Source organism: Plecotus auritus (assembly GCF_963455305.1).
Source record: "Plecotus auritus genome assembly, chromosome: 1".
In the NCBI taxonomy this organism is placed as follows: domain Eukaryota; kingdom Metazoa; phylum Chordata; class Mammalia; order Chiroptera; family Vespertilionidae; genus Plecotus; species Plecotus auritus.
In genome coordinates, this window is record NC_137770.1 from 27,451,649 (window position 1) to 27,465,734 (window position 14,086).

At 42.6% G+C, this 14,086-nt stretch overlaps 1 protein-coding gene across 3 annotated transcripts in view; it reads right to left on the reverse strand.

Moving 5' to 3' along the window:
• PSEN1 (presenilin 1) overlaps positions 1–14,086 on the reverse strand; it is a 70,830-nt gene that overhangs the window by 48,872 nt on the left and 7,872 nt on the right. The window contains exons 2-4 of one of the 3 annotated variants that reach the window (XM_080648515.1): positions 9,188–9,269; positions 8,969–9,096; positions 7,625–7,746 (exon numbers count right to left, since the gene is read on the reverse strand). In XM_080648515.1, coding sequence (XP_080504641.1) covers positions 7,625–7,746; positions 8,969–9,096; positions 9,188–9,198 — 261 coding nt within the window. In that variant the 5' untranslated portion in view covers positions 9,199–9,269. Of the gene's footprint in view, positions 1–7,624; positions 7,747–8,956; positions 9,097–9,187; positions 9,270–14,086 lie in introns of all 3 variants that reach the window. The other 2 variants (XM_080648517.1, XM_080648516.1) reach the window with 2 other exon arrangements.

Genomic DNA, 14,086 nt, shown 5'->3' on the forward strand with positions numbered 1-14,086 from the left:
AACTGAAGCTTAAGAGACCAGATAATCTGCAAGAAGTGAGTTGTGGAAGAAGTGAGTCAACTGGGCTGTTTGGGCCCAGGAAACAAGTTACAGATGCAAAAGAAGGGCGCTAGGAGCTTGGGGGCGAGGAGGCATAGAGAATGCACCTGGGGTAAGAGAGAGGGAAAGGCTTGGGTGTGCCAGAGTGAGAGAGTGCACTCTGGGGAAAGAAGTGTGTGGGGAAAGGTGTGGGCTAGAGAGAGAGAGAGAGAGAGAGAGAGAATAAGAATCTAGAGAGATTCTAATTTTGACAGTTTAGTCAATAGATCCTATTATTAGCCATTACCTTAAATTACTGACTGGGTAAATCATAAGTAACATAAGATTGAGGTTATCTCCAAATTCTTACTATTACAAATAATGCTCCAATAAATATTCTTGTCTATATTTCTTGGCACTCTTGTAGTAATGTTTCTAACTAGGATAAAATCCTAGAAGTGAATGCTAGGTCAAAAGGTTGTGCATTTTTAGATTTAATTGCCAAATTGCCTCCAAAGGGTACATGTATTTGCAGACCCAATTGACTCCAAATACAAATTCAACTCCCATAAGAAGCACATGAGAATGCTTATTTTCCCTACACCTTTAGTAGAAATGGGTATCAATCCTTGCTCACTAATAGGTAAAAAATGAAACATTTTTCTTTTTTTGTTATTAATCCTCACCCAAGGATATTTTTCCACTGATTCTCAGAGAGTGGAGGGGAGGGGGAGAGACAGAGGAAAACATCAATGTGGATGTGTCTCATCCATTGGCTGCCTCCCTCATGCACCCCCCTTGACCAGAATCAAACCTGGGAGCCTTCAGTCCACAGGCCGACACCCTATCCACTGAGCCAAACTGGCTAGGGCCATTTCTTTACCTGATTATTAGTAAGGTTGATCAACTAGTCTTTTTATATATTTACTAGAGGCCCGGTGCACGAAATTCGTGCACAGGTGTGTGTGTGTGTGTGTGTGTGTGTGTGTGTGTGTGTGTGTCCCTCAGCCCAGCCTGTACCCTCTCCAATCTGGGACCGCTTGAGGGATGTCCGACTCACAATCCAGGACTGCTGGATCCCAACCGTTCGCCTACCTCCCTGATTGCCCCTAAGTGCTTCTGCCTGCCAGCCTTATCGACACCTAACTGCTCCCCTGCCGGCCAGATTGCCACTAACTGCCCTCCCTTGCTGGCCTGGTTGCCTCCAACTGCCCTCCCTTGCAGGCCTTGTCCCTCCCAACTGCTCTCCCCTACAGGCGGTTCCCCCCAACTGCCCTCCCCTGCAGGCCTGGTTCCCCCCAACTGCCCTCCCCTGCAGGCCTGGTTCCCCACAACTGCCCTCCTCTGCCAGCTGGTCACCCCCAACTGCCCTCCCCTGCAGGCCTGATCATCCCCAACTGCCCTCCCTGCAGGCCTGGTCCCTCCCAACTGCCCTCCCCTGCTGGCCTAATCGCCCACAACTGCCCTCCCCTGCCAACCATTTTGTGGTGGTCATCTTGTGTGTTGGAGTGACGGTCAATATGCATATTGCCTCTTTATTATATAGGATTGCCACTTTTATTTCTTCTTTTTCTGCCATATATATCACTCATATCCTTTGGTAATGTCACTGAATTATTTATGTTCCTTTGGAGTTCAGAAGAATTCTTTGTATATTAAGATATATTTGTCATTATGCATTACAAGCCTCTGATCAGTTTATTTTACGACTTTGTTCATGGCAGTTTTGTCACATTTAAATTTATAATTTCGTATTGCTGAATATGAATTTAGGTGATTTTACAAAGAAAACAACTTATTCTTACTACACCCCAAATTGCAATGTTTTTCAATATGTACACAGTTATAATGAATGTTCACAAACAGTGTATCCCATTTTTTCATCTAATATTTCATGAATACATTCCCATGAAATAACAGACAACATGCCTAAAAAGTTACAATGTATTCCATTATGTTGACATGATAGTCTACATAGTATTACTTACTTTAAATGAATGTTTATTTATAAATTTATAAGAAAAGTTGCAATCCTGTAAGACTTTATGGGTACTGTTTGGATTTCTACAATTAGAAATGTGAGGCTCCTAAGCCTATACTGTAGAAAAAACTATTAGAGTAGCTTAACTGAAGAACTGGCAAGTTATGTGGAAAATTTGAAAATATTAATCATAGGCAATATGTTTCCAACGGCACACAAAATTCCATCCAGCACCTGCCCAAGCTTTTTGATTCCCTGGAGTTAGAGCTTTCACCATTACTCTAAGATCAAGGAAGGCAGTCATTTCCCTGAACAGTGAATATTAACAGGTTAGAGATAATATTTAACATTTATGGGCTATTGTGGTAGGCTTGAACTAGAGTTTTGTGTTTTTTTTAACAAATTATTAAGATGTGTGCCAAGGATTTCTGACTTTACTCTCATACAAAAGCAAGCATTTTTCTCTGGAGGTCACCAAGACTGTAAGTTCTTTTTTTCCTTAATTCACTTTAACACAACTGGGAAAACAAACTCATACTATAAACAGTACAATGACACTGTTAAAGGCTGACTGCACCTATGAACCAAATTCAGTTTACATTTAGATCAATCCTTTATTTTTTCACCTCAAGATCCCCAGTACTTAATCCTCACTTTAAATAGCTTATAGGCTTGTTTTCTGTTTAATTTTATAGGATTTCTCACAGTTAAAAAAAGTGACCCATCATCATCTAGAAAATGAGGTTAGTTCTGCCAATCTATGAGTTTCTAACAAAGTTCTTCACATTTAATGTTTTGGATTTAGAAAAAATATTGCAGATGACTTCATTTATAAAGACCAGACACATTTTCATGTTGTTAATTTAGCGACTGAAGGTAATGAATTTATATAAGTGTTCTTCAGCAATTGCTTTATATAGAGAATCATTATTGACCTTTATGGATTACTACCTTAAGGCTTCTTTTTTAGTTAACAAATGACTGATTTTTTCCATTCTAAATTAAAAAGGTATTGACAATTTATTTCCTTACAGACTAGAAAATTTGGGACAGAATAAACTAATATGAATGAAAATACTGAGTATTCTGCCTGGCTAGTGTGGCTCAGTGGTTGAGCATCAGCCCAGGAACCAAGAGGTCACCGGTTTGATTCCTGGTCAGAGCACAAGCCCAGGTTGTGAGTTTGATCCCCAGTGGGGACCATGCAGGAGGCAGCCAATCAATGACGTCCTGTCTCATTGATGTTTCTCTCTATCCCTCTCCCTTCCTCTCTCTCTAAAAATCAATTAAAATATATTTTAAATAAATAACTTTTTAAAAATGAAAATAATGAGTATTCAATTTATAAATCTAATAGCTTTTCTTTAATGTCAGTTCCTTTATTTCTTTACTCAAATATAGTGCTTCTTAAACTACGGTCCCTGGACCAGAAGCATTGGCAAGATCTGTCAACTGGTCAGAAATGCAAATTATGTGGCCCCATCCCATTTCTACAAAATCAGGAACTCTTCCAGGGGATTCCAATGAACACTAAGGTTTGAAAATCACTGCTGTAATATACAATATAAATGAATATTAGACTTCAAAAAATTTTTGTATCTTAGGAAAGCAAAAAGTGCTCAGCTAATCCACATAAAGGATCTAAGTCTATACCAAATAAAAAAAGTTTTCACTATTTTGGCCCTGGCCGGTGTTGCTCAGTGGTTAGAGCAGTGGTTCTCAACCTTCCTAATGCCGCGACCCTACAGTTCCTCATGTTGTGGTGACCCCAACCATAAAATTATTTTCGTTGTTACTTCATAACTGTAATTTTGCTACTGTTATGAATCGTAATGTAAATATCTGTGTTTTCTGATGGTCTTAGGCGACCCCTGTGAAAGGGTTGTTCGACCCCCAAAGGGGTCACGACCCACAGGTTGAGAACCGCTGGGTTAGAGTGTCAGCCTGCACACTGAAGTGTTGAGGGTTCAATTCCCCGTCAAGGGCACATACCTGGGTTGCAGGTTCACTACCACCCTCTTTGGGGTGCGTGCAGGAGGCAACCAATCCATGTACATGTTTCTCTCACATCAAGTTTCTCTCTCCTTCCCTCCTTCCCACACTCTCTCTGAAAATGCAATGGGAAAAAAAATCCTCACGTGAGGATTAACAAAAAATTTTTTTCACTATTCTGAAAAATATGTTTTTAATTTCCTCTAGTTTTAGTATATTCCTGTAATGTCAGTAGAAAGGAAATGGAGGCTGACTTCTGGCAAAGAATTATGACAAGTCAAGGAAAAAGAACTCTAACCATCAAAATTTTGCTTCAGAAAAATACCTTACAAATTATTTTAATAGGCAAATTAAAAGTAAAAGATTTTTGGTAGATCACAAACTATAATATTAAGAAAGGGCTGTGATATTGTTCTTGTATTTAACAAATCCACTATTCAAAAAGAGAACTAAAAGACCACCTTTCAATTAATCCACAAAAAAGTCATCGATGTCTAATTTAAATTTGGAACTATCCCCATTTTTTCATAAACAACCAGAGCATATACTTATACAAGGGCTTCTTTACAGTTAAAAAACTTAATAAGATTCTTTTCCTCTTTCTTTGGATTGAAAAAAAATACAGCTGCAAAAATGAATATACAAACTTCATATTTTTCTTTCTCAGAATTTTTTTTCACACCTATCTCCTTTCAGTATTACGATTTTACACTTTTCTCAGGTAAGAGACAATTTGAAGAACAGAAAGTTAACTGGAACATGTTTGGAATTAGAAAACTTAGTTTTAAGTTCCAGGTCTGTCATTTAATTTTCTGTGATCTTGGACAAGCATTGAAACTGTAAAATGGAGCCCTAGCCAGTATGGCTCAGTGGATAGAGCACTGGCCTATGGACTGAAGGGTCCCGGGTTCAATTCTGGTCAAGGGCACATGCCTGAGTTTCGGGCTCAATCACCAGTGGGGGGCGAGCAGGAGGCAGCTGATCAATGATTCTCTCTCATCATTGATATTTCTATCTCTCTAACCCTCTCCCTTCCTCTCTAAAATCAATAAAAATATATATTTAAAAAAAAAACTGTAAAATGGGAATAATAACAATCCCATGATAACTGGAAAGTATGAGATGTACAAAGATTTTTAAGTTATAGAATGCATTTTTAAGGAGATAAATAAAATATAAACTTATTTGACAACACATTATCAATAGCAGAGTCAAAATTAAACAAATCAGGCCCTGATGTTCTAGATAGTGGTGCCCTAACAGACTTAAAAGGTACCACTGAGAACATTAGCAATAAGACTTGCTAAAAATAAACCATGAACACACGTAATTATCAATAAAAATCCTGTGTCAACTGTACCTCCTCTATAGCACCTTTTATTTCAAAGGGATATTTTATCAGTCACTAAGGTGTAAAGAATGGCAGAAAAATCCTATATAATAAAAGGGTAATATGCAAATTGACCAAACAGTGGAACCACCAATCAGTAGGGGGCGGGGCCGGCAAGCAGGCAGTGCCAGTCCAGCCAAGGACCATGCTAGCGAGCAGGGGGTGGGGTGCATGGCAATGGGAGGGGGGGCGGCAGCGACCAGCGGTGGCGGAGGGGCAATGGGGGGGGGGGGGCTGTGCCAGCCGGCGCCAGTGGACACCAGGTCACCTCCCGCAGAGGGAGGCCACCGGTGGCAGTGGCGGGGTGATGGGGGCAGCACATCCCCTGATCGGCCTGCCTGGTTGCCTCCCACAGAGGGAGGCCAGACTGCGGCCTAGGCCCACTCCCTGAGCCGTCAGTAAGACATCCCCTGAGGGCTCCCAGACTGTGAGAGGGCACAGGCCGGGCTGAGGGACCTCCCCCTCGCCCCCTAGGACACGAATTTTCGTGCACCGGGCCTCTAGTAATACCATGAAAGCCCCACGAAACCTGAATGTGAATGTGAGGGATATAAATAATATAGTACTACATTAACAACAGTGAGCTCACTAAGTTCCACACACTGTTCTTTTGTTGTTGTTGTTGTTGAATCCTCACTTGAGGACATTTTTTTCCATTGATTTTTTTTTTTTTTAATCCTCACCCCAAGGGCATTTTTTTTTCCATTTGATTTTTTTTTAAAGAGAGAGGGAGGGAGGGAGAGAGGGAGGGAGACATAGATTGATGTGAGAGAGAGACACTGATGAGCTGCCTCCCGCACTCTAGGCCGAGGATTGAACCTGCAACCCAGGTAACATGCCCTTGACTGGGAATCGAACCCTAGACCCTTTGGTGTGTGGGGCAAAGCTCTAACCACTGAGAAACACCAGCCAGGGCTGTTATGTTCTTTTTAAAGACTTTTAAAAATATTTTTTAAAGTTATTTTTTATTGATTTTTAGAGAGAGGGAGAGAGAAAGAGAAATATCAATGTTTCTGACCAGGGATCGAGCCTGCAACCCAGACATATGCCCTGACTGGGAATCGAGCCAGCAATTTTTGGTGCACAGGATGACATCCAACCAATTGAGCCATACTGGCCAGGGCATCACACATTGTTCTTGAAGCTGGGGAAACAGGAGTGAACAAAGGAGATTGTATACCCGGCTTCAAGCAGCTTACACAGGGGGAGGCAGGTAAACAAAATCCCCAAGTAAACCATATGCTAGAAATAATGGTAAGAGCTACGCACAAGTAAAGCAGTGTAAGGGTATAGAGTGCTAGATGACAGGAAAGGGATCAAAGTCAAGGAAGGCAAGGCCTCACTGATAAGGTGACTCATGAGGTAACCCGAAGGAAGTGAAGTTAGCCATCTGAGAAGAGTGGGAGAATGACCCAGGGCTCAGAGGCAGAGCAGAAGAAGCAGTGAGTGAGGGAGAAGGTGCTAAGAGATTAAGAGACAAATGATGGGGATGGAGAGGGAGAGGTTAAGACCTCAGAACAAGATTTTATTCTGAAATGAGATGCCTTTGGAAAGTTTGGGTCAAATGAGTCACATATAACTGTGTTTTTTTCAAAACTTTTTAGTTATGGAATCTTTTGTTCAAGGGATCCACAGAAGATTAATATGTAACACGGATAAGGAAAAGGTACTTAGAAACCTGACTATGCTGTTCCCACTTTTCCTCTCCCTCCTCTCAAGTTTACAAATGAGGATAGTCTGTAGGATCCAAATGTTCATATCCTGCATCCAAACAACTTCATAATCCAGACCCATCCTAACTTTCAAAAAGCTGTTCATAGGGAATAGCAAAAAGAGAGTAAATGCTGCTGACCCATAGTAGAGGAACAAATGTGCTGCCATAAAAATCAGTCTCTATAATACCTCTTTATCAACCCAGTACCAAGGCACAAGGTCAAAGTTCTCCCCTACCCCCAGCTCCACACAACCTCTGAGGCCACATACTACATGGTGATAGCCTGTGTTCCCTTTCAGGGCTTCCTTACATATTCATTTTAACTTGATTTCACTTAATTAAACATGTTCGAGCAATACAATGTGATCTACCTCTGTTGACATTCTCTGAGGATGTAGCCTCCCTGTCAATTTATATTTTAGGAAAATTCTTCCTCCCCTAGTGTTATTTCATCTATCAGTTTTCACTATTCTAAGCCTATGCATCCTGCAAAGTCTACTTTGTGAAACCATCCTCCCCACATTTTGACCTTCAGTTGGAATTCCAAATCTTCAGAGTATGAAGGGAACTTCCAGGCCACGTAGTGCTCCAGTTCACTGCTCATTCCATGGACTAACCCTTGTGGGGAAGCATAGGACTTGGTTGGAAAGTCTGTAAGGAAAAAGGTTGGGGGGCCTCTTAGGGGGACCTTGCCAAAGGCGGCAGCCCCTGCCTTGACTTTTCCAAAAAAGTCTGAGCCCGGGTGTTTTGCTGGTATCTCTTATATTTAGTCTTTAAGACCTGACCTTGTAGAAACATGTGCTTTCTCAAGGATACTTATCCTGCTGATTGTATCTAGAGGTTAATTTTAGTTCAAGCTGTTGTTACAATAAAAGCCTAAGGAGGCAGGCAATCAGGGCTGTTTTGGTGCTCCTGCCAACTAGCCCCTTAGCCTCTCTTTCACAGAAACATGTGTCAGAGTAATCTATTCATCCGTCGCTCAAGGTCTGCTAGTCAGTCCCGGCAAACCCTCTGTAGATGTGGCTGGTAGTCTTCTGGCCTTTGTGACTGCTTTTAGTGACAAGCACACACTGGCCCACAAGGCAGTCCAAACCCTTTCAGACATAAATTGTGAGAAAATTCTTACTAACCCAGCATCTGTTTCCTGGTATCTTCCACCAGTGGTTCTGCCTCTGGTTGAAACAGAGGGAAGTCTGATTCCCTGGCCCTCGTGCACCCTGCCTAGCTCATAGTTGGCCTTGTGTTTCCCCCCATTCTGACTCTGCCTCTAAAAATTCGAATTCCCCAACCATCTCACAGGTCCTCTGTGGAAACCACCTTCAATCTGTAATGATTAGCTAATGGTCACAGGCAGATTTGATGTCTCTGTATATAGCTGGTGAGGTCTCTTTTTCCCATGCCACAAATTACACCTGTTCCTGCTTCTCTTCTTTGATCTAGCTTAGGACTTCTACACTTAGCCTTGCATTCATCATCATGCACTTGGTCATGAACGTTTACTGAGCACTGTCAGGAACCATACTAGGTACTAAAAAAATAAAAGTAAATAAAAAGTGCTCAGCCTATAGAAGAGTAAGAGCAAGAAAGGTAGAATAATAAATAGGTGAGGAAGTTGGAGAGGCTTCAACGGAAGCAGTGCTATCTGAGCCAGTGATGAACTATACAACACCAATGCCTCACCCAGCCTTGTGTCCCCAGCACCAAATGGAACAATGCTTTGCGCTCAGTTGAAGTTCAGAAAATATGTGAATGTGGTAAAATTGAGAAACCTGCTCAGCCCCCTCAGCCTCTTTGGAGGTGAGGTAGGGTGATCAGTGAATCCACAGTCTGACAAAGGCAGTTACAGAGACTGACAATGTACCTGGCTACGTACAATATTGCTCAGGTGGTTGTCCTCGGACATCTGTGCATTCTGGAAGTAGGACAAGGGTGCAGGCAACTCTGTCATTGAAGCAGCTGTACAGAAATACCTTTTCACAGAAAACAAAGCCTCTTGGGGTTCTGAAAAGGGAGAAAGAAAGCAATCCTTTGTGCATTACAATTACACTTTTATTTTTAAACACTTTCATAAATTACATTAGGTGAAACCAACCTTTCTTTCATGTGTCCTCCTCCAGGCTGAGCTTCCTAAGGACCTCACAGGCTGCTGTCACTTGCAGACTCCTGAATTAGGTCTGAAATAGGATTTTATCAGGTTACCCAGAGTTGGTCAAATCCTAGTAAATCCATTCACGCCAATCAAGCACTTAAAAGACCAATCTATAAGACACACATTTATTCATTTGCCATGACCTTGAACTGATAAACATTTTTTTTTAAATTTTTTTGTTAATCCTCACCTGAGGATATTTTTTCCATTGCTTTTTTAGAGAGAGTAAAAGGTAGGTAGGGAGGGGCAGAGGAAGAGGAGAGAGAGAGAGAGAGAGAGAGAGAGAGAGAGAGAGAGAGAGAGAGAGAGAGAGAGAGAACACCATTGATTCGAGAGAGACACATCAACTGGTTGCCTCTGGCACACGCTTTGACTGGGGCCAGGATGGAACGTGCAACCCAAGTACATGCCCTTGACTGGGAATCGAACCCGAGACCCTTCAATGCTCAGGCCAACGCTCTCACTGCTTAGCAACACTAGCCAGGGCTCAATTGACAAACCTCTATCAGCTCAAGATACCTCTTTGGTAATGAGTAGATCTATTTGAGAAAAAAGTATTTTTCAATCACAAAGATAACCAATGATTTCAGATTTAGAACAAAGGGAACTGAATAGTCTTAAAGAATGTTCTCATCAACATTTCTTTTTTTCTTTCTTTCCTTTTTTTTTTTTTGAGAGACAGGAAGGGGGAGAGAGAAACATTAATGTGAGAGGGAAATATCTATCAACTGCCTCCTGCACACCCACTAATCAGGGATCAAGCCAGCAACCCAGGAATGTCCCTTGACCAGGAATGGAACGAGCAACCTTTAGGTAAATGTAACAACATCCAACCAACTGAGCCTTTAGGTAAATGTGACAACATCCAACCAACTGAGCCATACTAGCCAGGGTTGTTCAGTGATTTTAATTTTGCCCAAGGCAGAGTAAACAGGTAACATCCGTTTAGTTATTTATCCTCACCAGAGGATCTTTTTCAATTGATTTGTTTAAAGAGAGTGGAAGGGAGGGGAAGAGACGGACAGAAACATCGATGTGAGAGACACATCAATTGGTTGCTTCCCACAGGCACCTTGACCAGAGCCAGGGATCGAGCCTGCAACCGAGGTACGTGCCCTTGACCAGAATCAAACTTGGGGCCCTTAATGGGGGGATGAGGACAAATATGTAATACCTTAACCAATAAAGAAATTAAAAAAAAAACACCTAAAAAAAACCCTGGGGCCCTTCAGTCTGTGGGTCGACGCTCTATCCACTGGGCCAAACCAGCTAGGGCAACATACACTTTTTATGCCCGGCCGGGGTGGTTCAGTGCTTGAGCATCGACCCATGAACTAAGAGGCCACTGGTTCGATTCCCATCAGGATATATGCCTGGGTTATGGGCTCGGGGCATACAGGAGGCAGCTGATCAATGTTTCTCTCTCTCTATCCCTCTCCCTAAAATTAATAAAATCATATTTTTTAAAAAACACATACATATTTTTAAAAAGCAGAAGGGGCCCAAGTTCAGTGACTTGGTTAAAAATCACAACTGGTCAGACCAGGACAAAAATAAAAGACTTCTGACTCCCAGCCTCAGGTCTCTCCTTTGTATCCAAGTACAGCTTTCTTTATATGCATCACTCTGTCCCAGAGTTCACCCTTCTGAGGGACACATTCCTATTTGCCTGCCTACCTTAATCTCCATCAGCCAATTCTTTATTTTAACGTTCTTCTTCATAGAAAGTCTTCAGAAATGTAAAAGGGAAAAAAATCTGTTTGCAAACCTAAGCAGAACTCTAATTCATATACGGTATCTAATAACATTACCATGTACATATTTACATGAAAGCAATTTTGTCAACATCAACATCTGGTTTCATTTTCACTTTTTAGGATCCTCTACTCCCTAAATTCTCCACTATTTTTATTATAATGATTTTTCATAAAAAACATATTAAAGTAACTTTTTCTGCTAGTAAAGGTATCAAGTTCAAATTATCCCTTAGTTACCTATATTTGGCTCACTCAAATCATGACCAATTTTTTTTGGTGTTGTTAATCCTCACCTGAGGATATTTTTTCCACTGAATTTTAGAGAGAGTGGAAGGGGGGGGGAGAGAAATATTGATGTGAGAGACACATCCATTGGTTGCCTCCCGAACCAGGGTGGGGGATCAAACCTGCAATCTAGGTATGCGCCCTTGACCCGGAATCAAACCCGAGACCCTTCAGGGAGTGGGTGCTCTAACCATTGAGCCCACTGACCAGGGCATGACGAACTTTTAATGAAGGTATCCTTTCCCTTCTATCCTACAGGCTTCCATGTATCCATGCCTATCTTTCTCCTCCCCTCCAATTTTGGCCCACAGTTAGCTGGCCTGGGATCAGGGGATTGCAAATTAATGTTAATTTAGTAAGACATAATTAATGTAAATGTCCTTTAAAATAAAGTAAATAAAAATAGATATAATGGTTACCTTTATGAGGGTTATTCACTGGAAGGGGATACATAGGAAACTTTGGAGGAGACTGTTAATGTTTTGTTTCTTGATCTGAGTGCTAGTTACACAGAGGTTTCAGTCTGTGAAATGCACTAAGCTGTACACATTATGATCTGTGAGCACATTTCTATATACTCCAATTAAAAATTTAAATTGACCCTAGCCCGCAAGGCTCAGTGTTTAGAGCATCAGCCTGTGCACGGGAGGGTCATGGGTTCAAATCCCAGTCAAGGGTGCATACCTGGTTGCGGGTCCGGGGGCGCATGCAGGAGGCAACCAGTTGATGTGTCTCTCTCACATCAATGTTTCCCTCTCTCTCCCCCTCTCTACCCTTCCTTCCACTTTCTCTGGAAAAAAAAAAAATGGGGGAAAGAAATTTTCAATTGATCTTTGTGGGAATAAACCTATATCTAGGGTTACTCATACTATTGGTCCTGTCTTTTAAAATGGGTAAAATTAAGAATTAGCAATAGTATGCTAGTTTACTCAAAAGAGAGGTGGATTCTAACAGAACAGTTATATTTTCTAAGTACTCAAAGTAAATGTTCTGAACTATGCTTCTAGATTTTTAAAAGTTAATTATCTAATTAAAATTTTAACATGAATGTATTAATGATCAGCAAACAGAGCATATATTATTCCCTTCTTTTCCACAATACATTTAGTACAGCACCTACCACCTCAGCTAACCCAGAAATGCCAGAGGATGGCAAAGAGAAAAAGTTGCAATTGATTACCTCCACTGACTATTCTGAAGACTAGACCAAATCATTGAAAGTATAGCTCTATTATAGAAAAATCCTTAGAAATCTGTCATTAATATTCTCATATGATCCTTTGAAAACAAATCCAAGTAAATAAGACAGTGTTAGCCAAATGAAAGTAAAGGGCAAGAAAGAGCAATGTGCAAAAGTAAATAAAGTGTATTACATTTACAGGTAAAAATGAGAAGAAAAGCCCAGCTGGCGTGGCTCAGTGGTTGAGCACTGACCTATTAACCAAGAGGTGATTCAATTCCCGGTCAGGGCACATGCCCAGGTCATGGGTTCAATCCCCAGTGTGGGGTGTGCAGAAGGCAGCCGATCAATGATTCTGTCTTATCATTGATGTTTCTCTCTCTTCCTCTCTGGAATCAATTTAAAAAATAAAATATATCTATATCTACCCTATCTAATAAAAAAGTAATATGCAAATTGACCATCACTCCAACACACAAGATGGCTGCCCCCATGTGGACACAAGATGGCCGGTAGGGGAGGGCAGTTGGGGGGGACCCAGGCCTGCAGCGGAGGGCAGTTGGGGGGGACCAGGCCTGCAGGGAAAGGCAGTTGGGGGGGACCAGGTCAGCAGGGGAGGGCAGTTAGGGGTGACCACACCTGCAGGGAAGGGCAGTTGGGGGGGACCCAGGCCTGCAGGGGAGGGCAGTTGGGAGGGACAAGGCCTACAGGGGAGGGCAGTCAGGGATGACCAGCCAGCAGGGGAGGGCAGTTAGGGGCAAACAGGCTGGCAGGGGAGCAGTTAGGCATCGATCAGGCTGGCAGGGGAGTGGTTAGGGGGTGATCAGGCTGGCAGGCAGAAGCAGTTAGGGGCAATCAGGCAGGCAGGCAGGCGAGCAGATGGGAGCCAGCAGTCCTGGATTGTGAGAGGGATGTCCGACTGCCCCTTTAGGCCCGATCCTACTGGGATCCTACTGGGATCGGGCCTAAACAGGCAGTCGTACATCCCTTGAGGGGTCCCAGATTGGAGAGGGTGCAGGCTGGACTGAGGGACACACACACACACACACACACACACACACACACAGACACACCCCGTGCACGAATTTCGTGCACCGGGCCTCTAGTATATATATATAAAAGGCTAAGCGACTGGCCGACGGGCCAGTAGCTATAATACACACTGACGACCAGGGGGCAGATGCTCAACACAGGAGCTGCTGAGCAACAGCAACTTTTCAGAGTGCCCTCTCCCACTCTGGGATCCCTCGGGGGATGTTGGACTGCCAGTTTCAGCCTGATCCCCACAGGCCAGGCCGAGGGACCCCACCTTCCAAGGGATCCCCCTCACTCCACAGATGCCCTTTGAGCCCCAGGCCCGCCCCAGGGGAGGGACCGAGGGAGGTTGGCTCCAGGGCGTGTCCAGCCCATCTTGCCCAGACCCACCCTGCTGGCCACCTTCTAATTAATTTCCTTTCAATGTGCACGAATCTGTGCACTGGACCTCTAGTGTGTGTGTAAAAAAGAGAGCAAAAAGTGATTATCCATTCACTAAATAGCAGTTTACTGACTATCTACTTATATCAAAACTCAAAGACAGACACTGAGATTTAATTATATATGTTCACTTTACCCATTCCA